Source organism: Globicephala melas, chromosome 4 (genome assembly GCF_963455315.2).
Source record: "Globicephala melas chromosome 4, mGloMel1.2, whole genome shotgun sequence".
Classification (NCBI taxonomy): domain Eukaryota; kingdom Metazoa; phylum Chordata; class Mammalia; order Artiodactyla; family Delphinidae; genus Globicephala; species Globicephala melas.
The window spans coordinates 59335389-59359264 of NC_083317.1; the positions used below are offsets into that span (position 1 = coordinate 59335389).

General features: G+C 51.6%; 1 protein-coding gene across 8 annotated transcripts in view; it reads left to right on the plus strand.

Moving 5' to 3' along the window:
• BOC (BOC cell adhesion associated, oncogene regulated) overlaps nt 1-23876 on the plus strand; it is a 259219-nt gene that overhangs the window by 217389 nt on the left and 17954 nt on the right. For 7 of the 8 annotated variants that reach the window (XM_060298055.1, XM_060298058.1, XM_060298056.1 and 4 more), the window contains 7 exons: nt 698-859; nt 1547-1825; nt 18588-18734; nt 20526-20669; nt 20987-21280; nt 21639-21911; nt 22982-23289. In XM_060298055.1, the coding sequence (XP_060154038.1) occupies nt 763-859; nt 1547-1825; nt 18588-18734; nt 20526-20669; nt 20987-21280; nt 21639-21911; nt 22982-23289 (1542 nt within the window). In that variant the 5' untranslated portion in view covers nt 698-762. The remainder of the gene's footprint in view (nt 1-697; nt 860-1546; nt 1826-18587; nt 18735-20525; nt 20670-20986; nt 21281-21638; nt 21912-22981; nt 23290-23876) is intronic. The other variant, XM_060298059.1, reaches the window with a different exon arrangement.

Genomic DNA, 23876 nt, shown 5'->3' on the forward strand with positions numbered 1-23876 from the left:
AGAAGAAGAGGGGCCTTGGCTGAGTGACTTTTGTCTGTGTTTGTGTCTGGAGTTGAAGCGGTTAGACAAGCTGAGGAGGGTTGGTAGGTTTCAGGAAATCAAAGAATGTTGACAAGGATGTAGGTGAAGAGCTGGGGTGACTCAAAACAGGAGATCTTTCATGAGCCTCTGAGACTTTAGGATTCATTCATTAGTAGCATCCCCTACCTGAGGGATGCAGCATGCATTCCGTATACTGTGACAGCACTGTGCACAGTAGTCTAAACTAGCAGCATGGTGTGCCACGTAGCCCTGGGCACCTAGCCTCCTGCAAGCAAATGGTAAAGAGAACTGCATCCTTTCCAGCATCTGTGCTGGCTACTCACTGCCCTGAGCCTGGGACACGGCTGCCGGTCTCCGCCTCTCCATGTCCTGGGCTCTCCTGTCCTCGTTGCTATGGGTGCACTGGGCAAGGCTCTGGCCTTCTTACCATGACATCACCTTCTAGCTCAAAGGGGCAACTTAGAAGCAGCTTATGTTAGATGAGAAATGGCATGAGAGTGTTCTTTAGTCTTCCAACAGCCGGCCAGGTCAAGACTTTGAATGTTACCACCTGTGATGGAAGCAGCGGCATGGGGACAAAGCCAGGCCCCATGGCCACCACAGGGGTGCCCCAGGCATTCTTACCACAGCCGTTTCTCTCTCTTTTTCGCAACAGAGTGTAGCAGGGGATTGCGGTACCTCTTTGAGTGACTCCTTTGGCTTATGGGACGTTGACACACCATGTCGCGTGGGATGATGATAACGCAGAGAGGAAGGAGGTCCGAGGTCACACTTGCTTGCCTCCTCTTGGCCATGGCCGGCTGCTTCGCAGACCTGAGTGAGTGTTTTCCTTGCCTTCTCGGTGGCCCTTCTGGGAAGAACACTTTGCTCCTAGTGTCAGAGGGAATCATCAGGCGTTCTACAAGGACCCTCTAAAAAGGCCTCCTTCCTCCTGGATTTCAAAGAGCATTTCCTTCCCACTGACCTTCAGGGACACGCTCAATAATACAAGATGAGAAATGATCTCAGTAACATATTGGTTGTATTTTAATCATTTGAAACTTATACTAGGGAGGAGTAACGATAATGACTGAACTACCTTTTATTGAGCACTTAACTATAGGGCATTACAGCAGGCAGTTTACATGCATTGTTTGTCAGCTTCCCAGCGACGCTGTGAGACAAATATTATTAGTCCCATTTTACAGATAAGAAGCTGAGACCCCAAAAGGCTAAAGTTCCCTGGCTCAGAAGCAGTGGCACTGGGATTCAGACACAGCGCCTGTTCAGGTCCAAAGCCTGAGCTCTTGCCTTCACACCACACTGCCACTCCAGTCTACTTTCTGGGGAAAAGGCCAGGTTGGGGAAATGGACCCGAGATCAGCAGAGCTCTTCAGAGAAAAGTCAACTCCTCTCTGGGTTGCTCAACTCTGAAAGGCTGCCTGGGTGCGGTGCTTCTGAGCAGGTCATGCTGTTGGTTTCTTGGGGGTGTCAGTTCATCGCTACATGCCTGTTCTTCCTCCAGACGAGGTCCCTCAGGTCACTGTCCAGCCTTCTTCCACCGTCCAGAAGCTCGGAGGAACCGTGATCTTGGGCTGCGTGGTGGAGCCCCCCTGGATGAACACCACCTGGCGCCTGAACGGGAAGGAGCTGAATGGCTCGGATGATGCCCTGGGCGTCCTCATCACCCGCGGGACCCTCGTCATCACTGCCCTCAGCAACCACACTGTGGGACGGTACCAGTGTGTGGCCCGGATGCCTGCAGGGGCTGTGGCCAGCGTGCCAGCCACCGTGACGCTAGCTAGTGAGTACTGCTCCTCTGCCCCCTCCCATTCTCTCTCTGTCCCCCACCCCAATCAAACCCCCTGTCATCAGTCCCACCATAAAAGGGGCCTTGCCCGCTGACGTTTCCAATCAGAGAGTGGTGGCTGCCCAGTAATCTCCAGTGGCTGGGGACCTTTGTGCTCTCTGAGTAGAGGCAGGGTCTGGAGTGAGCGTCTAGAAAGAAGGAAACTTGACATGGTTGAACTGTTTCTGTGGGCCCCAGAGCTGGGCCACGCCGTGCCTTTCTACTTGGTCGCCCTGCGGTCTTCGATGTCGTTGTGCCCCCCGCCCCCCATCCTCGCAGCAGTTGCAGTCAGAGCATGTACAGGGCCACGTGTGGTCCGAACAGAGCCCGCCCATTCCCCCTTGGCCTCCTGCCTCTCTGCGGGGCAGGCATAGTCTAAATTCCTGAAACAGAAGTCAAGTCGTGGAACACAATGAAAAGGCAACTGTGGGACAGAGGGTAGAGAGGAAGAAATGAGGTGACACTTTGGTTCAAGGAGGCTGCCGGGAAAAGACTTCATGCTACTCTTATATATAATTACCACTTGGGTACACTATTGTGCCCAAGCTCAATACACACATTACCTGATTTTCTACCCACGGTACGTATGGGAAATGAGACTTGACTGGTTAAATAAACTTCCAAAGGCTTATTTTGGAAGCGCAGCCGCAACACCTGCTCTTCTATGTGGAGTCTATAGCCAGGACGTTCACTTGGCCCTTGAACAGTTCAGGGTGAGGGTCGCCGACCCTCTGGGCACTCGAGAATTGGCATATAACTCATAAGGGGTCCTCTGCATCCGCAGGTCCAACCAACCTCGGGTCATGCAGTGCCGTAGTATTTACTGTGCGGGAAAAGATCCCCAGCCACGTGGCCCCACGCAGTTCAAACCCATGTTGTTCAAGGTCAACAGTATTAAGAATTACCTCCCCTTCCTGGTGGCTGGAGCCTAGGAAACAGGGGATCTTGTTGAGAGTTCCATGGTGTTTGGGCTTAACCTTTTAGAAGGTCTCCTGAGCTTGTTCCCTCACGACTTAGCTGTGCCTCTTTATCCCGGACAGCCCTGCTTCCATGTCACCATCGTTATCACCCTCCTGGACCATGTGGTTCCAGGAGGTTGGTGGTCCTTATGTTACGGGTCACACCTAAGGCAGCCAGCTTCTAAGATGCTTCTTAAGCATCAGCTGGGGTCCCTGAGGTGTGAGGCGTGAGTCCTGGGGAGAAAGTGGTGAGAGAAGGGGGAGTAGAAAAGCAGGTGAGAAAAGACCCCGCCCTGCCCTCTGGTTTCCAGATCCCTAGAGGGACTTCACTCCCGTGGTAGAATAGAGACTAGAACGAGGCTGGCAACAGTATTCCTGTTTCCTGGGGAACCAGTTTAGCAGCCCTGCCCTCTTCTCAGAGGAGGCCGGAAGACAGGGTGGGTCCCTAGCTACCTCCCTAGTGGGGGAGGCCAAGCTGGGCTGCATCTTGTAGCCACTTTGCCTCTGTGGCTGCAGCAGCATTCACTGAATCTGAGTGCCAGGCCTCTGGGGAGCAGGCTTAGGGTTCGGGTTCGGGTTCAGTGAGGAAGGCAGGCCCTGGGCCACCTGCTGGGCCCTCCCCCCAGGTGTGCTGGTGGGCTGGGGCAGGGTGCTGGGAGAGCTGGGTGAGGAGGGTGACAGGGGTCAACTCGTCATAACAAGAAGGGCTGAGGCCAGAGCTACACTTCTTACCATCATACTTCTCTCGTAGATTTTTAAATTATAATTCAATTGACTCTAGAAAGTTTAGAATATATGGAACATAATGTCTCCCCACCGTCCTTGTACAACCACCATCATCATTTTGGAGTATACCCTTCTGGTCTTCATCCCTACCTATATTTTTACGCTACTGAATATACAGTTTCTGTCCTTATTCTCTCCCCTTTGACATCGTATGACAAGCATTTTCCATTGGCCATATGACCGGATTTACTTTTTCTTTTTTATTGAGTATAAAATGCATCCAGTAAAGTACACAAAACGCACGAATGTTAAGTGAACAGCCCAATGTGTTTTTCGCGTGTACGTACCGTGTACCCACCGCTCTGGCACGCTCCTAGTTAATCTGTCCCCCGTCCCCCTCCAGAGCAGGAGCACAGTTGCTCATGGCCCTAGAACATCCCAGGGTGGCTCTACCATAGTGTTCTGAACGCTCTTCCTAGGGCTGGGCAGTCGGGTCCTTGCCCGTTGTTCATTATTACAAATGAGAGGTGCCTTTTAGCAACCTTTGTGCCTTTAGCAACGCCGCTCCTCCAGGAGGTTTGCTCACCTGCAAATGGTCAGCCCTCGTCTGTGAAGACTTGGGAGACTCCCTAACTTGGCCTGATCACAAGCCAGCCTGAACCTCTCATTGTTTGGAGAACGGGAGAGCTGGAGAGTATAAGATTTATTTTGGAGCCCTCCTTCTACTTCAAGGTGAATCTGTGTGAGGAGAGACAATTTATAGCCTTTATTTTAAAAAAAAATCCTGGCCCCTTCTTTCTCTGGTGCTCAAAGGGATCTGCAGTTGGCAGTGAGGACAAAGGGAATGGTTTGGTTGCAACCCAAGAAGGCGCAGTGAGAGAAGAGGGGGCTTGTGCAGAAGCTGAGGCGAGTCCTGTTTGAAAACCAAGAGCTATTGGCTTGTCATTTAGGCATGAATCAGAAGAGAAATGTTTGGGCCTGACCAGAAGATGGATGGAGAAGTGCTGGAAATGGGGAGAGCAGGCTTGGAGGGTCTGTGTCCTGGGGAGAGGGAGTTGGTGGACTGGAACTACAGCCTCCCAAACTTGGAGGAGGCAGTGACGGGGTGGCGGGAAGGCGGGAGAGAGGGGTGCTGTGCTTGGGTTAATGCCATGGGGGATTTGGCCCAGACTCAGCAGCTAGATTAAGTTTCCCAGAGCACATTCCTGAGCAGAATGGGGGCTGTGTTCTGCTGGGTGGCTGGTGTGCGAGGGAGGCCGAGCGGCAGAAGGGATTATGGAAGGCACGTTCTGCATTCAGAGGCGAGGCCGGCAGCGGTGTGCCGGCGCTCGCACGCACGCACGCACGCACACCCACACTTGGTGTTTCAGGCTTCCTTCTCTGGCCTCTCCCCAGTGCATTCAGACGTTCATCCTCAGGCAGGGTACTTGCTGTTTGGCCTCCGTGGCAGGGCGCTGCCTCCTGCATCTCGGTGAACCCCTAGAGATCACTGGGGCTTTCAGTGATGGGGGCGTTCAGTGATGGGGGCGTTCAGTGATGGGGGCGTTCAGTGATGGGGGCGTTTAGTGATGGGGGCTTTCAGTGATGGGGGCTTTCAGTGATGGGGGCATTCAGCGATGGGGGCTTTCAGCGATGGGGGTGTTCAGTGATGGGGGCGTTCAGTGATGGGGGCGTTCAGTGATGGGGGCGTTCAGTGATGGGGGCTTTCAGTGATGGGGGCTTTCAGTGATGGGGTGTTCAGTGATGGGGGCGTTCAGTGACGGGGGCGTTCAGTGATGGGGGCTAAGACCTGGCTTGAGGATTCAGGGATGTGGAGGAGGCTGCTAGCAGAACTTCCCTGGTCCAGACCGCTTTTACTCTGATGCCAGGGGGTGCACTTTAACTTTACCCCTGCCTGGTGACATCAGCCTGTGTTCTTCAGGTAAAATGGGACCACCTGAAGTCTCACCTGTGCACTCCCACCCTCTCCTCCAGGTGGTCCTGGCTGTGTGGAGAACTGCTTTTCTTACTCTCTGTGGAGGTGCCCTTCCCACTCTCTTCTGTGGCGATTTTTTTTCCCTTTTCACTTAAGCTTTCTTTGTGGTGAATCTCTCTTGCTGCTAATGCCTCTCTTCAGACCATGTTGTCTGATTCTTTTTGAAATGCTTTGACTTTGCTCTCCTCTCTTGCCTCCCTTCCCCTTACCTCTCTTTTCACAAGCTTCACACCCGGGCGCCACCCCTTTGTGAGCCTGAACCAACAGCGGATGTTGCCCGTGGACACCGCATTCCTTGTTGCTGGACCCCGAGGCACCCTTAGCGTTGTTCTCCACATAGCACAGCACGTAATCACAGCCAGTTCAGAGCTGGCATGCAGCGTGAAAGCTGTTTCCGACCCCTTACCACTCGTCATCTACCATTCAGATAAACTCCTAATAATTCTTCATTTTTACCTTCTTTCTATCTTTTCAGTTAATTCTCCCAGTTATCCTATAATCCCTAGGTCCTAGTCATAGTTGGAAATAAAATAGGCGGTAACTGGGTAGTAATTCTATATCTGGGGATTTTAGTCCTCAGGCTAATGTGAAGTCTTATGCTGGTGCTGGTTTAATTGACAGCCGCTATGTAATCCCTCCGTAAGGTCTTTCAGCCCTAGGACCAGTCACGTACTCCTGAATTATCCTTCTCTGGCATCAGAGATCAGAGGCAAGACAGCTGACAGGAAAGGAAGGAGTTCCCCTTAGGCAGCTGTGTCCATGACTCTGTGCCTTTGAGGAAAGGTCAGAAGGGGACAGGGGCCCTTTGTTACCATAATTTAACCCATGAGTGAAATGAAGAGCCCAACTGGTATGATGGAAAAAACAAGAAACTTAAACCGAGGATCTTTTTTTTTTTTTTTAAGTTTTAACTCTGCCACTTAAGAGTTAATGTGGCTTTGGGCAAGTCACTTGATTTCTCAGATTGCCACAACTGTGAAATGAGCACAGTAATGATTACATCATCCATCTTATGGTTTTGTTTTGTTTTGGTTTTTAGAGAATCAAATGAGAGCGTATATGATAGTAATATTTTGAGGCATTTTATGAATTCCAGACTTTATTCACTCACCCATTTGGTCAGCACATATCCGTGGAGTATCCTCTTGCAGAAGGCTCTGAGGCCGGTGCCCAACCCTGTGCTGCCCAACTGCATTCTGGGAGCAGCCCTAGGACGACAGAGCCCAGGAGGGGCAAAGCTTCCGTCACAGCCAGAGCCAAGAGAGAGGACTGGCTTATCAGGAAGAGAGAGCAAACCCATTTCCTGTGAAGTTCTTAGCTTCCCCTACTCACATGTTCTCCAACCTGGGTTCCCACCTCCCCGCCACCTTTGAGAGCAGCCCGTAGTGTCACTGCATATATGTTGTCAGTGTAGCCCGCAGAGCTGCCCATTTATGCTTGTGTTGGCTCACTGCTGCTTATTGTTCCAAGGAGACAGTGCTGGTTTGCGCTGGCCGGATGGGCCGACCCTGGCCCTTGGCCTTGTGAGTTCCACAAACAGAGGCCATGACTTCTTACTCAGCCCCCCAGCTCTGATTCCCATCAGACACTTCCTTAAGATCTTCTGTGCTGTGACCCTGAATTAGAATAGGCCATTAAGGATTGCTGTCGACATTAAAAAAAAAATATTTCTAGCTTCCTTTATCCTTGTTTTTATTTATTTTTTAATTAATTTATTTTTTTTTTTGCGGTATGCGGGCCTCTCACTGTTGTGGCCTCTCCCGTTGCAGAGCACAGGCTCCGGACTCGCAGGCTCAGCGGCCATGGCTCACGGGCCCAGCCGCTCCGCGGCATGTGGGATCTTCCCGGACCGGGGCACGAACCGGTGTCCCCTGCATCGGCAGGCGGACTCTCAACCACTGCGCCACCAGGGAAGCCCTATCCTTGTTTTTAGTCAGGGTTCTCCAGAGAAGAAGAGCCAGTCTCCCCCCCCCCACATATATATATAAAATGCATGTATGTATATATACACACACATATATACACACATACATAATTATATAAACACATATAATTTTATGGAGAACATACATATGAATATATATACACACTTATATAATTATATATACACACGTAATTTTATGGAGAACATATATATAATTATACACACACACACATATGGGGAGAGAGAGAGAAAGACGAGTAGAGAAAGGAAAAAAGAAAGGGAGAGAAAGATTTATTTTAAAGAATTGGCTCACATGATTGTGGAGGCTGGTAAGTCCAAAATCCATAGGGCTAGCCGGCAGGCTGGAGAGTCATGAGTCCCACTAGGGAACCAGCAAACCAGCCATTGTCCTGAGTTCAATATCTGGGTGTTTTGGAGATTCGTGTCCTGCGAATTGGGGAGTGTTTAGAATTTCCAACAGCACGGTAAGACCTAGTCCCTCCTGTTGAGGATCTCTTAGTCTGATGGAGAAGGTGGACTGCATTTACATGTTAGCCATAAAGCAAGTCAGTCAGACCCATGAGTTGCCTAATAGAGATATAAACAGATTTTAATGGGAGTTCAGGTGAACAGTGATTCATTTCAGTTTCAGGGGATTGAGTAAGACTCAGGGTTGAGCCTTGAAGAATGTGTGAGAGACAACCTTTCTCTCTAATTTTTTGAGTCCTCACATCCCTTTCTCAGACCTTCAACAACGAAGTCAGCTCTCTACATCGTGTACTTAGACCTAAGCCCAGTGCAGTTTCTTGGACGGTGCAGATAATTCCATAGTGAGTTCAGTCAGATCCTGAAATTAGGATGAGGTAGCAAGAGAGAGACAATCACCCAGTGGCTGTATTTCCCTAGGAGGGGAAAGGAGTCTGCAGCTGAAAGCTGGGTCTGAAGATGCCCTCCAGGCAGAGTGTGAATCTGCCTTTGCTGGGAGAGGCAGAGAGACAGCTCCACACGGTGGTATAGTTGGAAAAGGAGAACTAACCTGAGCTTGAAATCCAACTGCTTTATGCCGTAAGCGTTGTGTATTTTACTTTGCCAGTTGGACAAGAAAATTATTGAAAGACAGTTTAAACCTAAAAGGTACTAAGCAACTTGAGTACCTAAATAGGAGATGACTAAGGAATACCTTACAGCTTTAGGCCAAAGTCACATTAACCCTTTCTGTTTTCTAGTGGATACAGGCAGAAATTCACACCTCACAAGAATTTCCCCTGGTATTCTGGTGAAATCTTCAAATGGCTTTGGCAATGCTAATCCCAGTAGGCCTGGCACAGGTGCCCAGACAAATGTGTGGAGTTAGCTCAGGGCATCATGGCAGCAACTGCCCCAAACAGCCAGGGTTCCAATTCTCTATTTAGCAACCGTCAATATTTACCAAAAGAGGGCTCAGTTCCAAGGTGCACCTTCTCCCAAGGACAGGCTTAGAACTCTTAACCTACCCCACTCCTCTCCTCAGTCTGTTCTTTCCACACACACCCATATGCTTAAATAAAATCCTAGGTTCATTTTCTAAGCTAAGAGAAAAGGGAAGGACCACACAGTGTGTTAAGCAGGTACAACTATAGATTCAGTGAGCCAGAACAGACTTTAAGAAGCCTTTTGCGCAGGAAGACAAGGGGAGGGATTGATTAGCTTGCTTGAAATCACTGGAACCTCTAAAGAACATGATGCAAGATGGTTCTTTTAAAATGAAAAAGAATCAGGAGAGCAAATGAGTTCCTTGGCTCTCCTTTTTGTGTGTGTGTAGAAGAGTTTAGGGATTTCTACCCTGATCTTATTTTTTAGACTTGCAACCATTTTTGGAATCTGGTAATAGTCCCAGGAACTACAGAATAGTGAGTCTGTCCTGCAAATGGGACAAAATGTTCAAATCTAAATAAAGGACTATCACTTAATACTGAGGGAAAAAAAGGTAAGCAAAAGGAAAAAAAAAAAACTTGCTAAGGCAGAAACAGCATGTTTTTTTCTTTAGGGAAAATTGTGCTTCATTTTTGGTGAGTGCGTTCCTTTTCTACTTAAAAACATTGAAAAGGCATCACAGAGTAAGACCCAGGCTACAGCGTGACACTTAAGCCTCCCTCTCAGCCCTACCTCCCACTCCAGAGCCAGCAACCCTGCCATTTCCTCAGCTAGTCTTGCACTGGTTTTTGGAATGGCGCTCCGTCCACCTGTAACAACCTCCTTTCCGTTCTCTTCCCCAGAGAGTTCCCACCTCCCTTTGGTTAATAAATTCCTTCTCAGTTTTCAAGATTCAAGTATCTTCTCCTCTAAGAATCTTTTCTTGACCCCCTCGATCCCCCAAGTCTGGAGTGGGGTCCCCTCTTCGCGGATCCCTACCATCCCGAGTTTACTTCTCTAGGCCTCTCCTGCCACCATCTCTTTGCCCTTCACCTCTGTGACCACCACACTGCTGCACAGCAGTGGGCCTGGCACAGGCTAGGCCTTCGGTGAATGTCTAGGGAGAGGCAGACTCCCAGATAAGATGCGTTTGAAGTCTAGAAGATCAGAAAGGGCATGCAGAAGGTGAACAAAGATTTCTTCACCAGACTATGACATAGTAAAACTTTTGAGAAAGTAAACAAGAAAGGATGAAGCAACATCTTGGGATATAAACAGGCTGAAAATACAAATAGATTCAGGAAGGGTTTAGAAAAATTGATGGACGTCAGAAGCGTGAAGCATTTTTAGAGGAAACTCTGGAACGTTTGAAGGGAGACGCCAGTGGAAGTGGCTCCACGTCCTACCAGATGCCTCACGGGACACTGTCAGAGAGGGTGGGCAGATGACATGGGTAGTCATTACTGCTTTTAGGACTACGTAGTTCCCAGGTGTGTGGAGGGGAAAGTGGGAACCACTGTGGGTCCCACGGCCTTCAGACTGTGCCCCCGCCTCTCCCACCTAGAATTCTGTTTGTAAAGGCCACGCTGAAGGGTTCACGTCCATTGTTCCTCTGAACGCCTCCGTCTTCTCTCCTCTCTCTCTTCCTGTACAGGCCGCCAGCCTGCCAAAGGCCATGCCAGGAAGCAGCTCTGGCTCTGATGAGTCTAGACCACCGGGATTCACATTAATTTTCCCATTGCTAAGTTTCTAGTTTATATTTGGTTGATCAGAGAAATATGTGTGATGTGGGTTGCTGGCAAGTCAGTCTTCTTTTTCCTTCTTCTCTCTTTCCCCAGTGTATGTTTTCAAACCATTTTATTCCTTCGTCTAGTCCAAAAGAAACTCCCCAGTTGTGCTAGCCAGCCCTACTTCACAGCAGCACTGGAGTCAAATAAATGGGATGGTCTACAGACATCTTCTCTGTTCATCTGCCTGCCAGACTCAGTGGAGAAACGGCTCCCATCCTTGGTTTGTGTTCAACGATTAATAACATTTCTCATTCTCATATGTCTTTTAAAAAATATATATTTTTAATTGGTTCAAGCCAAGAAATTCCTGAAGCATTAGGCCAGTTTACTGCAAATCATTTAATGACATTGCAAACTAGGTTCTTTTTCTTTTCCTCCTTCTTCCTCTCGCACCCCTCCTTTTATGCCCTCTCTCCTGTCCTCCCCACCTCCAGTCTTGACTCTGATCTTCTGCTCTCCTCCCTCTGGGCCTTTCATCTCTTCCCCAACCTCAGCTTTCTCCCACTGCTCCAATCTAGGTGCACGCCCCACCTTAACTCAGAAGAAAAGAAAGAAACACAATATTTAACAACTAATATGTTTGGCATCTACCAAGGTTTTTCTCTCCCCCATAGAAACTGTTTTTATTTAAATAGCATGCCTTGCTTTCATCAGAAAGTGTGTGTGAGAAATTTCATGTCACGTTTCCATGGCTGTCAGGAGACAGCTATGGAGCCAAAATTATGCAATTGAACAGGCAGAAAAAAATCCTGAAGAGAGCAAATGCGTTTGTCCACTCTTCCAGCCTGCAAAGGGACGGTTACTCCCTCCACCAACCCCCTTTCTAAGTTGCTCTGGAGATCGAGGTAACCTAACTTAGGTTGGAATGCTGGTGAAGGTGGCAGGGACTACGCCTGGGGACACCACTCGTGCGAATTGTTGTACCCTGCCTTGTGTGTTGTTTTAACTGTCTTTTCTATTAGAGTAAAGCTCGTGTGCTTAGGAACTACGTCTTTATCTTCTTGGTATCTTTGCATCTTCTGGCTGGCTGAGTGAATGAATCAGTGGTGTCTGGAAGGATGGTATTGTGCCAGGTGCCGACTGCAGAATATGCAGATTTTGCCCAGCCGTGTGGGCTGCAGTTGGGTTTGACTTCAGTGGTCTGTGTGCCAGGGCTATGGACTAGTCCTAGGCTTAGTCACTACCCAGAATGCGTGGCGTCTGAGAGGCCCGCCCATCCCACAGTAAACCCCGTCCACTCACCAGAATCCAGGCAGTCCCACCTCTAACAGGAACACCGTCAGGACCCAGCCTCCACTCCGCTTCTGCAGTCCGTCACCGTGGTTTTCCACTTGTAGCGCACTTCCTTTCAGAGGCTTGACCACGGGGTCGTGCCAGGCCATGGCTCCTCAGGTGACTTGGAGATCAAGTCGTGCTGTGATTCTCGGCCCGTCCGTGAAGCAGTTCAGGGCACTGGAGAGCCCCTGCATCGCAAGAGCCCACACAGGGAGGCAAGGCCTAGGACCCTTCCCCTGCTCAGACAGCGCCTCCCAGTCCATCGGTAGAGCGGTGAGCCCCGGGCGCTTGGTTCTACTTCCTCTGCACCTTTGCTGCCTTTCAGAACACGCAGGGATGGGCCACAGGGTCAGCATGTCACTGGGGTACTCCATCAGGCAAGCTCTTTCTACGTTTTGTAACACTGGCCGTAGACGCAGCAAGCCAGCGCAGGGGCAAGTTGAGGCCTGGCGGCCAGGAGAGTTGGGGGGTAGAATGATCGGTCAGCCTAGAAACTTGCCGACGGCCACGAGGCTGCTGAGCCGCCCGGCAGCGTTGCCAAGTGAGCCCAGCTCAGTCGCCTCACGATCTGGTGGATCCCATCTGGCCTCGGCAGATGCGTGCAGGCTCGTCCTGTGCTCCCCGAGAACAGGCAGGAGGGTAGGACAGGACTGACTAGGTACGAGAAATGCCTGGAGGCGTTGAAAGCCGGAAGTGCTCAGGGAGATGGGGATGTTGGTAAATCCAGGCAGCCTCCACCTGAAGGCACCGTCTTACGTGACTTCTTTCTTAAACGGAAGCGAACTTTAATTTTCAGCCTAAGGGAGGAACTCGGGGGGAAGACGATCAAATAAGGAAACTCCCCGAAAGTAAAAGTTAGGTTTAGTGATCACACTGGGGGCATTTTGCAGAGGCACAGTGTACCACGTGACGGGACAGGTAGAGTCTATAAAAACTGGAGGATGAGCCTACCATCAAGATTGACAGTTTTGTGTTACGAGAATGAACAGACATACACTGAATATTGTCATTGAATTCATAGATCTACTGAGCCTTGTATTCATAAAGGAAGGATCAGGCTAGAAGGTGGAGAGAAAGAAATTCAGAAGGGGCTCAAGGTGGAATTTGTCAGTTTGTAGTTTCGCATATGATCCTGGTGATGGCAGCCACACCCGACACGCCTCTGAAAGTTTTCATTTTCCTCCTTTTATCCCCACAGCTAAGAAGGTAGGAGCCTGATGTACCCTGTAAATGTGGAGGAAACTCAGAGCATATTGCATGATTTGTGTCTGAACAGATCCCTGTAATCTGTGTATCCAAGGCTCCTACGGAAGTGATATATGAGAAGATATATGTTCCGTTAAGAAATTGCGTGCTTAGAAGTCAAGGAACCGGGCAGGGTTCCATATGGAGCCTGAGATGTTATGGGCTTTCTCAGAAAGCACGAAGCTCTGTGACAAATAAAGAAGGTCCATAAACCCAGAGATGGCCTCAAGGACCAGGGGCTTCTGACCTGTTGAGAGCTGAGAAACAGGAGTGAGCCCCTTGGCATTTGATTAGCGCCAACCCGTTAATAAAATAGTTGGAAGAATACACAAAGAGGGGATGCAGAAGAAGGGTCTGAGGGAAGGTAAGAGGATTAAAGCTGCAAAAACATTCCTCTGATGGATTTCTCAAACACACCAGCCAACAGGCAAGGGCAGGTGTCCTGTCAAACCATTTCCCCCAGGAAACCTGATGCATCGTTGTGCAGCGAGGCCTGAGGCCTGCTAACCCCATCTGTAACTGAAGGGCCTGCCCCTTACTCCCAGCGAGGCGCTCTGAGCAGCCCAGGGACTCAGGAAACTGGCTTTGCAGACAAGGGGGCCTGAGAACAGGCTGCTTCCCTTCCTATGCAGCCAACGAGATCTCCCCGCATCTGCCTGTCATCTGGTGGCCGATTAGAGTGTTATTGATCACAAAGCCTCTGCCCCTGCCTGGCCTCCTTCCTGCCCAGAACTGCTAGAAGAGGGGGTGCTCTGATTTTCAGATCGTCCATCACTTCATTACTCTGCCTTTGATCCCTTTTTAGTGAAACTCAACTTTTGCTCCAGCAGCCAAATTGGGAGCATTTGTCTAGTGAAGCAACAGCTAAAGCTTAAGCTTTGGGGGGACAGGGCCAAGGACCCAACTGCTGCTTATTTGTTTTGAAGCCAGGAGGCTCGCCTGCCAGTCGGCCCTTGTGGGGAGCTGGAAGCCCAGCTGGGGTGTCCTGGGTCCTGCCCGCATGGGCTGTCGTGCACATGTAGGCATCAGAACAGAGGGGCCATGGCTGACCAGTGCCCCCGCTACTGCACACACAGCCTGCTGTCTCCAAGGCAGCAGTGGATTGTCCGAGCATGCAGAAGGCACCACGAGGGGCTTAAGGGGGAGTGCATAGTGTTATCCAGTGTTGGGGCAGTGAGGTGGGTACATGGAGGACAGCATGCTCCGTGCACGGATAAGACCTCAATTACAATGGGGCAGAAGCCAAGGGCTAAGCTGGAGATGGCGTTCTGATCCCAGACTCCTTTCCGTTGCTCACATCTTTTTTGCAAAATGATCTGTTAGGCTTAAGTACATTCTTGCTTGAGGCAGATTTTCTTAGAACGAGGTAAAGGAGAAGGGTGAAACAAAAACTCAGAAACTCTTGGTGGAGTAGTTTTTAGATTTATTAGAGCATGCATGAGAGTGCTTCTCAGTGACTGAGGAATTTTCCAGGTGCCCCTGAGCTCACGATCGCTCACAGCTCACTTTGTGGGGAGCCTCCTGACTTGGCAGGTAGGGCACACCCTGTGCTGAGGAGGGTTAAGACCTTTGCATTGCTGAAGTGCCTTGCTTGGGAAAGCAGATAGCAACGTCCAGCTAGAACACATTGAGCCCAGGCAGTCCACCCTCCCTTCTCTCTGGGAGAAAACACATCCGCTCTCCTGGCTGAGAGGCTCAGCCGAGACTGGGCTCCATATTCTGTGGGGCTCAGTGCAAAGGGAAAGTCTTCCAAGCGCAGGGCCCGGCACAGCTGCACAGTGTGCATGCCCACCAATCTGGCCTTGGGCACAGCCTTCCAAACTAGTCACTCAACAAGGACTAAGTGAGCCTGGTGCATCCTGAAGACGATGCAGTGGGGCTTGGGGCGGGGGCATGGAGTGCAAAATCAATAGGTTGTCCGCTAGGAATTTGCAACTTAGTGTGTGTTGGTTATCACCAACACAAAATTAAATAATGATGAGATAATTCTTTAAAAGCCCAGAAGGCCCTGCACCCACCCAAAGGAAGGAATCCATGAGAGAGCTCACCTTGACCCCCAGGACCCACTGGTTCAGCCTGGAAAGCAAACTGTGGCCGTAGAGATGAATCAGGCATTCTGTCATTGTTTTTGCCACACTACTCGGTCAACAGCATGTATTTCTTCTAGTGTATTTTTCATTTCAGTTATTCTTCAACTGATTGGTCGTGCTTTATATTTTCTAATTCTTAGTTAAAACCGTCTTGTAACTTCTTGCTCTGTGCGTCCATTCTTTTCCCGAGTTCTTGGATCATCTTTACGATCATTACTCAGAACTTTTTCTCTGGTAGATTGCCTGTCTCCACGTCACTCAGTTGTTCTTCTGGGGTTTTATCTTGTTCCTTTATCTGGAACATATTCCTCTGTCGTGTCATTTTGTCTAAACTTCTATTTGTATTTTTATGTATGTGGAAGGTTAGTTATGTTTCTCAGCCATGGAGAAGTGACCCTCAGTAGGGGATGTCCCGTGTATCCCAGCAGTACACTCCCCTCTCGTCACCTGGTGGCCAGGGACCAGCTGGTCCCAGGGTAGGTCCAGACCTGTGTTTTTGGACTCAGTTCCGCAGGCTATGTGACTGTTTTTCTTGCTTCTGGTGTCTGCCCCCCCGGTGGGTGAGGCTGGTCTAGAGGCTTCTGCAGGCTTCCTGGTGGGAGGTACCAGTGCCTGCCCACTGATGGGTAGAATTGGGTCTTGGCCATCTGGTGGGCAGGGCTGTGTCAAGGAGCGTGTTTAGAGGTGGCTGTGTGCTCAGGAAGTCTTTAAGCAGCCTGTCTGTTGATGGGTGGGACTGTGTTCCTGCCCCGTTGGTCGTTTGGCAGAGGTGTGCCAGCACTGGAGCCTGCAGGCTGTTGGGCGGGGTCAGGTCTTGGTGCTAATGGCCCAAGCAAGATGTCAGCCTTCAGATGAGTAATCCCGATACGTTCGCCGCCAGCTTTTACGTCCCAAGAAAGAGCCACAGCCACCCCCTGCCTCCCCAGGAGACCCTCCAAGACCAGCAGGTAGGTCTGGCCAAGGCTCCTATGAAGTCACTGCTTTTGCCCTGGGTCCCAGTGCACACAAGACCTTGTGTGTGTCCTCTAAGAGTGGATCTCTGTTTCCCCCAGTCCTGTGGAGCTCCTGCGATCAAGCCCCACTGACCTTCAAAGCCAAATGTTCTGGGGTCTCCTCCTCTCGATGCCAGACCCCCAAGCTGGGGAGCCTGACATGGGGCTCAGAACTCTTGTTCCCGTGGGAGAACTTCTGTGATATAATTATTCTCCAGTTTGTGGGTTGCCCACCTCGGGGTATGGAATTTGATTATATCTCGAGTGTGCCCCTACTACCATCTTGTTGTGGTTCCTTCTTTGTCTCTTGGATGTAGAATATGGCTTTTTGGTAGGTTCCAGTCTTTTCTACTGATGGCTCTTCAGCAGTTAGTTGTGATTTTGGTGTGCTCGTGGGAGGAGGTGAGCTCAAGGTCTTCTCTGCCACCTTATCCCGACCAACAGCATGTATTTCTTATTCCACATTTATTACACCTATTTTTCCTGTGACCCTGGAAGTAATCACTCAAGAAACATGCTATTTTCAAAATATCCAAACTTAGATAAAGGTTGGCCACACTTGGATAAGAGGTTCATGGAAAATTTGTTGTGCTAAGCCCTTGAGCTCATACTATAGACCCAACTCAACTATGAAATTTGAGTTCACAGGCAACATGCACGGGCATCTTGTACCTGACTTGAGTGGCCCAGCTCCAAGATCGTCACTCATCGGTCATTCAGCATTCACTGAGCATCTACTTGCGCCAGGCACTGGTTAGGTTCAGAGGACACATACATGAAGAAGACTTGGTCCCTGCCCCTAAAAAGTTCACAGTCGAATATTGGAATCAAGGGGACAGTGATCCTTTCATAGAAATAAAAGGGCTTTCCTCCCCTGCTCTGGCTTGGCTTGACTAAGAACTTCTCGAAAGTTCCATTAAATGGGAAACCTCTTGACCTCACTGAGTGCCTTGATCACTGAGCTCTCCTCTGGTGACAGCAGTTTGTTTTTGGTAATTAGCTCACGTCTTCTGTGAGAAACCTGATTCCCACCGCTCCTTTTGCCTTGTCTGGGAACCAACCGCACAGGCAGGTGGAGTCTTGCTGTGAACTGCAGTTACGCTGCGCATCAGAATGTGGTGTGGTCGGCACTGAGATGGTGCCTCCAGGGCTTTCTGAGTACCTTTATGGAGAGAGTGTCTGGGTAAATATTTTCATCTCTCTTATCGTATTCTCTATTAGTTTTATTTCCTCTCTTAAATTAAATTAAGCCACAATCCTGAAAACCAAATTTGGAATGCGGTTTTGTTGCACAAATGGCCCGTTTTGTTCAACCACAGCAGTGATTTGGCTCAAAGAGAGTTTTGTTGTTTGGACCGTTGGATTGTTTAGGAAACATCCTGCTTTGGTTCCAGATGGATCTCCATCCTCTCCAGTTTAAATCCCAGTCTTCCTGCCACTGAGCTAAGTCAGGAGAGACCGCAGCCTGGCGTCAGGACCCTCGGCTCGCCCGCATTCCACTGCCATTAAGCCACCCTGGGGACATCCCTCTTTGCCTTAGAAAATCCTTCAGGCATCCACAGATCCCCATCCTTAGCCCTGAGGAAGAATTAGCCATGACATGACGTGTAGTCGGCTCTCTGAATCTGCAGGTGGAAGATCCGAGGATACGGCAGGCCGACGGCAACTGTTGTCCAGCACAATTTTGTATAAGGGACTTGAGCATCCGCCGATTTTAGTGGGGCACCTGGAACCAATCCCCGAGGATACTGGGGAGGACTGCGTAGCTCCTGGGTAGCAGGAATCAGCCTTCTGGTTGTAACCACGGTTCGCAATTGAGCAGAATCTCGGGCCTTTCACTTTTCACTGTGGATGTCTGAGGAGAAGGCGATTCTTGATTGAACTGGAAAACAGACAGAAGCATTCTCTATCGTTGTTCCTTTCAGTCTCCATGAGCTGTGCCGGGACATCTGTGCCTTGACTGTGACCCATTTCCAGCCAGGCTCGGTGGGGCCGATGGGCCTAGCCAAGTTGCCCCCATGTCAGTGTAACAAAAGAGGCTTGTCTGCGATACCCGCACCACTTCATGGAATTCTCTACACCCCGCCCCCTCAGCTTATATACACCCAGCTGAGCTCCCCTTGCAGTGACGCGGGCCACACGTTCCCTCCTGTAAACTCCTCTAGACACCGAAAGGTGGGAGGAAGGACTCGGAGCGCCCCCAGAGCACCCCCAGTGTGTGAGCTTCTTGCAGCTGTTGATTGTGACCAAAGACACTGAGGCACCACCCTGAAGCCCACCCTGAAATGTCGCACTGTCTGCCTCTGTCCTCCATCGAGGCCCAACCGGCCCCTTCCCTTCTCTCCACAGATCTCCAGGACTTCAAGTTAGACGTGCAGCACGTGATTGAAGTGGATGAGGGGAACACGGCGGTCATCGCCTGTCACCTTCCTGAGAGCCACCCAAAAGCCCAGGTCCGATACAGCGTCAAACACGAGTGGCTGGAGGCCTCCAGAGGTGAGCGAACAAGTAGGAGCCCAGCGGCCGGGGCCAGGAGGGAAGCTGGCCGTCTCTGCAGCGCTTCCCAAACCCCCGTCGCCACGCCGGCAGCCCCTCCCCATGCTCGTCAGCTGTCTTCTGCCCTGACATTTAGCCCTGCGGGATCCTGAAGGGATTGGCCTCCGTTGTGGAGGTCCCGTGAACCTGTCGCGGGGAATCTCTTCATCTTTTGAGGCCCTGGCAGATGCTGCTGAGCTGCTGCCATGGATGAGGGCTGAGACTCTCCCTGTGCAAGCTCCCCGCCACCAGGCACGCACAGGAGGGCTGCCTGACATACCAGACATTCCTGGAGCTGTGGGGTTCCCTGTTGGGAGATGGGGCTCTTCCCCCGCACAGCAGAGCTGGTAACGCAACCTCTCATCAGTCACAGCTTCCTGCTAAGTGGACGTGACAGCTGGTCCAGCGGCGACCAAGCTTTCGTCCACAGAGTGCCAGCAGGGAGAGAAGCTCTCTCTCAAGGCCAAGTCAGCTTCTTTCCACAACTGACCTGCACCCAAGGCCAAGTAGACCCCATGGCTGGACCCGACACTTCAAAATGTGTCCCTTTTTAAATGTCCTAGAGATTTTAAAATATCTTTGTTAACTTTCTGGTTATGAAAGGGGAGTATATGTTTACTATAGAAAATACAAAAACCTTTTTTTTTAAGGGTAAAAAGCCTAATCCTGCCACTCAGAAATAACCGGAGACTGAGGAGAGTATGAATGTCTATTGTCCCTAGCAGAAGCCTGGCAGTAGCCCCTAGAGAAGGCCTGCCCATCCCACAAGAGTCAAAGGCTTTTTCCTTTCCATCTGGCATTTGCCTTAAGCAGCTCACACCTGGGGCGGCCCAGTGACAGCCAGGTACCAGACTCAATGAGCCTAGACTGCAGGGACATCCAGATTGCCAAGGGCAGGCCACCAGGAAGCTCAAAGCTGATGACCAGTGCTTTGCCTGCCAGGAAGCTAAACACCAACCCAGTCACCAAGTGTACTGTGAGTCGCTGTGAATCTGTCTCCTGTGGAAAGAAGCTGAACTCAGCCCTGGGACCCCACCCCCATGGCACCCCTGGTCCAGAAGCAGACAGAGCCTAGCAGGCCAGCGATGCAGGGGGAAGGGCTTCAGTGGTATTCATGGAGAGGGTGGGGCTTGGGGCTTAGAATATCCCTCCCTGGCTGCAGAAATTCAACAGTGAGATGGCTCAGAGCTGTGACCGTGACAGAGACTGATGGGAAATTCTAAAGTCAATTCCCTCCTTCCTGGTGGCTTGCAGGAATGATCAGCTCATCTCCCATGTGTGCAGCACGGGCCTCTCAGTCCTTACAAATGGCTCTGAGGCAGCACACGTCATGCTGTTTTACAAATGAGGAAACAGGATCTGAGAGGTTAATGGACTTGCCCAGGATCACACAGTTAGTATGCGGCAGATCCAGAGCTGGAGTCCAGGTCTGGCAGATCCCAAATCCTGCCTCCTTGCCATGGCACGCAAGCCCCCTTAAAAGTTATAAAATGCTCTTCCACAGACCCATGTATGAACTTGGGATGGTGGTGGGGTGTCAGCCAGCCAGTTTGTTAGCTGGTTGGTTAGTGTCACTCCCGACACTTCCGCCCCACTAGGCGTGAGGTTTTATGGGGAGAATAGCATTTTCAGTTTGGGCTTGTTGGAGTTCAGGTATACAACTTCTGACTTGGGCCCTGCCTGCCCCGATCCTTTGTGGGAGCTGCTGAGTGCAGTAGTCTGGGCCCACATTCATCCCTGTCCTCTCTTCAGATAACTACCTGATCATGCCGTCGGGGAACCTGCAGATTGTGAACGCCAGCCAGGAGGACGAGGGGATGTACAAGTGCGCCGCCTACAACCCAGTGACCCAGGAAGTGAAAACCTCGGGCACCAGTGACAGGCTGCGCGTGCGCCGTAAGGGGAGGGTCTCATTGACGGAGGGGGGCTGGGGCCGGAGGGGCATCCGGCATGTGTTGTGTTGATGCTACTGCTGCACTGCTGTCTCACTTCTTCCTCGTGACAGCTCTCTGCAGGAGGACCTTGGGGAGCCCAAGGGAATTAGTATCTTGCCCCACTTGGCATAGGTCATAAGCCCCTGAAGAGCTGTTTGATTCCAAAGCCACAGTCTCCAGGCTGCCGCCTGGGGCTGGGCCACCTGAGGCAGGGCGGAGGGGATCCTCTGCGCCCAGTCCTGGTCCTACACGCTGTCCTTCCTCTCCTTGCCCCTCCAGGCTCCACTGCGGAGGCTGCCCGCATCATCTACCCACCAGAGGCCCAGACCATCGTTGTCACCAAAGGCCAGAGTCTCATCCTGGAGTGTGTGGCCGGTGGGATCCCACCCCCGAGGGTCACCTGGGCCAAGGATGGGTCCAGTGTCGCCAGCTACAACAAGACACGCTTCCTGCTGAGCAACCTCCTCATCGACACCACCAGTGACGAGGACTCCGGGACCTACCGCTGCATGGCTGACAACGGGGTTGGGGATCCCGGGGCCGCGGTCATCCTCTACAACGTCCAGGTGTTCGGTGAGTGTCTTCTGTGGTCCTTCTTTTCCTGGGCCTTCTCTCATCTTCACGGCCTCTCTAGAAGCTCATAAGCTGAGGCTCAGACAGGGTCACGTGCCTTGTGAGAGGTCACGTGCCAAGTGAGTGATGGAGGAGAACTGAGAGAGTAGGAGGCCTTGGATCCCAGGGGCCAGGATGTAGGGGCCCGGTAGCCCTTCCCTGTCACGACTCTGATGGAGGAGACACGGGACCTTTTCTCTCCTCTACCAACATCATGGGGAAGGAGGGAGCCTTGCCCAACAGCAGTCCCCTCCCCAGCCTGTCTGGGCCTGGACGGAAGGGCTCAGCCTTTCTTACCTCTGCTCTGGTTTCCTGGCAGAACCCCCCGAGGTCACCATGGAGCTGTCCCAGCTGGTCATCCCTTGGGGCCAGAGCGCCAAGCTCACCTGTGAGGTGCGAGGGAACCCCCCGCCCTCCGTGCTGTGGCTAAGGAACGCCGTGCCCCTCACCTCCAGCCAGCGCCTCCGACTGTCCCGTAGGGCCCTGCGGGTGGTCAGTGTAGGGCCCGAGGATGAAGGCGTCTACCAGTGCATGGCCGAGAATGAAGTCGGGAGCGCCCACGCTGTGGTCCAGCTGAGGACCGCCAGGCCGGGTGAGTGCAGCCCAAGGGTCTGAGATTCCAGCTGAACGTTTATAGAACCCTTTTCTCAAATGGAATCCAGCTTAAAACCCCAGTATATAAAATAAATAAAAGTGGCTTTTAGTTGTAAGTTTAAATTTACATTGACTTCCTAATAAGTCAGAAGTGCAGATTTTCAGTAGTGCAGATGACCCATTTAAATACCGTATTTAAAAAAAAAAACAAACCTTTTAAATTGGTTTGCAGAACCTGTGGCTTCCAAGAGTTCCGTGGAACCCAGCTGGACAGCCACTGGTCTAGCACAAAGAAAAGCACCTCTGTCTTTCTCAGTTTGATTCCTTTCAGTTGACATCTACATGGATTGAGCAGTTGCTATTTGCTCAGCACTGGGCTAGGCAATGAGGGGGATGCAGAGACCCTACCTTTCCTAGGGAGGAAATTAAACTTACCGAAGAATCAACTGGAGAAAAATACAGCAAGGAGTAATGCTGACTCATCTGTATCAGGAGCCGACCTCCTGCGCAGGAGGTCGGGCAGCAGAAACTAGTGTTGGCGGAGTCTGTGGACGCTTCCTGAAGGAGGAGCGACCCCTCCTGCCTCTGAGAATCTCAGACGTATTTACATTCACAGTTCGCACCTCCAGGTCCCCGCAGTGGAGCAGGGAGAGGCCCACACTGTCCCATGGTGTGGATCCCACAGTGAAGGGGACACGTCCCCACACCCACACAGAATGTGAGGAAAAGGACGCAGGCTCCGGCACCTCAGGAGCAAATTGAGATGGTTCGCTCAGACGCACCTGGTGCAGACACAGGAAAACAAGCCGGCGGCGAGAAGCCCGGGCAGGGGCGTCCGGCTGCCTTTCCCTCCTGGCCAGGCTGGGGCACAGCCCTCTACCCCCACGGAGCCCGGCTGTGTGTCCAGGGGGCTGATGGTCACTTCACGTCCTGAGCCAGGGGTTCTTCCTGCCCTGGCAGCCCTTCCCTCTGACTTCTCCCTGTTTTCTCCATGGAGACAACAGCTCAGCAGGTGGCCAGGGGACTAAGGGCTCTTCCTTACCTTCTCCTTCTGGCTCTGTCCTCTAGGCACCACCCTGAGGCCATGGCGGGATGCTAAGCCGGCCACTGCCACACCTCCTGTGCCCCCGCCCGGACCCGGAAGCCCTGCCCAGATGCCGAAGGGCCACCCAGGGGCCCTGAGGCCACCGGCGTCGGCGCTGCCAGCGCCCTGGCCGTGCCTGGGAGAGCAGGGGCAGGCGGCCCCCGCCGAGGCTCCTGTCATCCTCAGCTCGCCCCGCACCTCCAAGACTGACTCGTACGAGCTGGTGTGGCGGCCTCGGCACGAGGGCAGCGGCTGGGCACCGATCCTCTACTATGTGGTGAAACACCGCAAGGTATGGTGTCTGGCATTACGCCTGCCTCTCGCTGAGGCTGGGCAGGGGCCTCCGCCCGCTCGCCATCTCCCCTTGAGCTCCTGAAGCCTGGATGAGTCACATCTGCTGCTGACCGTGACCTTCTGATCCCTCCGGCGTGCTTTCCCACCACCTCCCAGGAAGCTGGTTGTGAGATGGGCGTCTGGGGCCCTAAGAGGCCCGGGAAGAAGCCGTGGGTGTGCTTCCAGGTCTGAGCCTCGCACACCAGCCTCTAGTCCCGAGGAGAGTTCGTAGGCTCCCTAATGACCACCCCAGTCCTCCCCTCTGCCGTTCGTTGTTGATGTTTTGTTTTGTTTTGAATCTAAGCTCTGCTGGTGCATACCTGCAGGAACCCGGGTGTGGCAAGCTAGCTTCAGAGCCAGGAAAACAAATATCTGTGAGCAAGTGTTTTCTCTGAGGGCTACCAAATACCGCCTCAGTTCTCAGGATCCCTCCTGGCTCAGCTTTGACAAGCAGGCCTTTGAGCTAAAAGCACATCGTGTTGTTCAGACCTCAGCTATTTCTCCTTGGCAGGAGGAGGTCTGTCCAGGTGGATGTGTTGGGAGCTC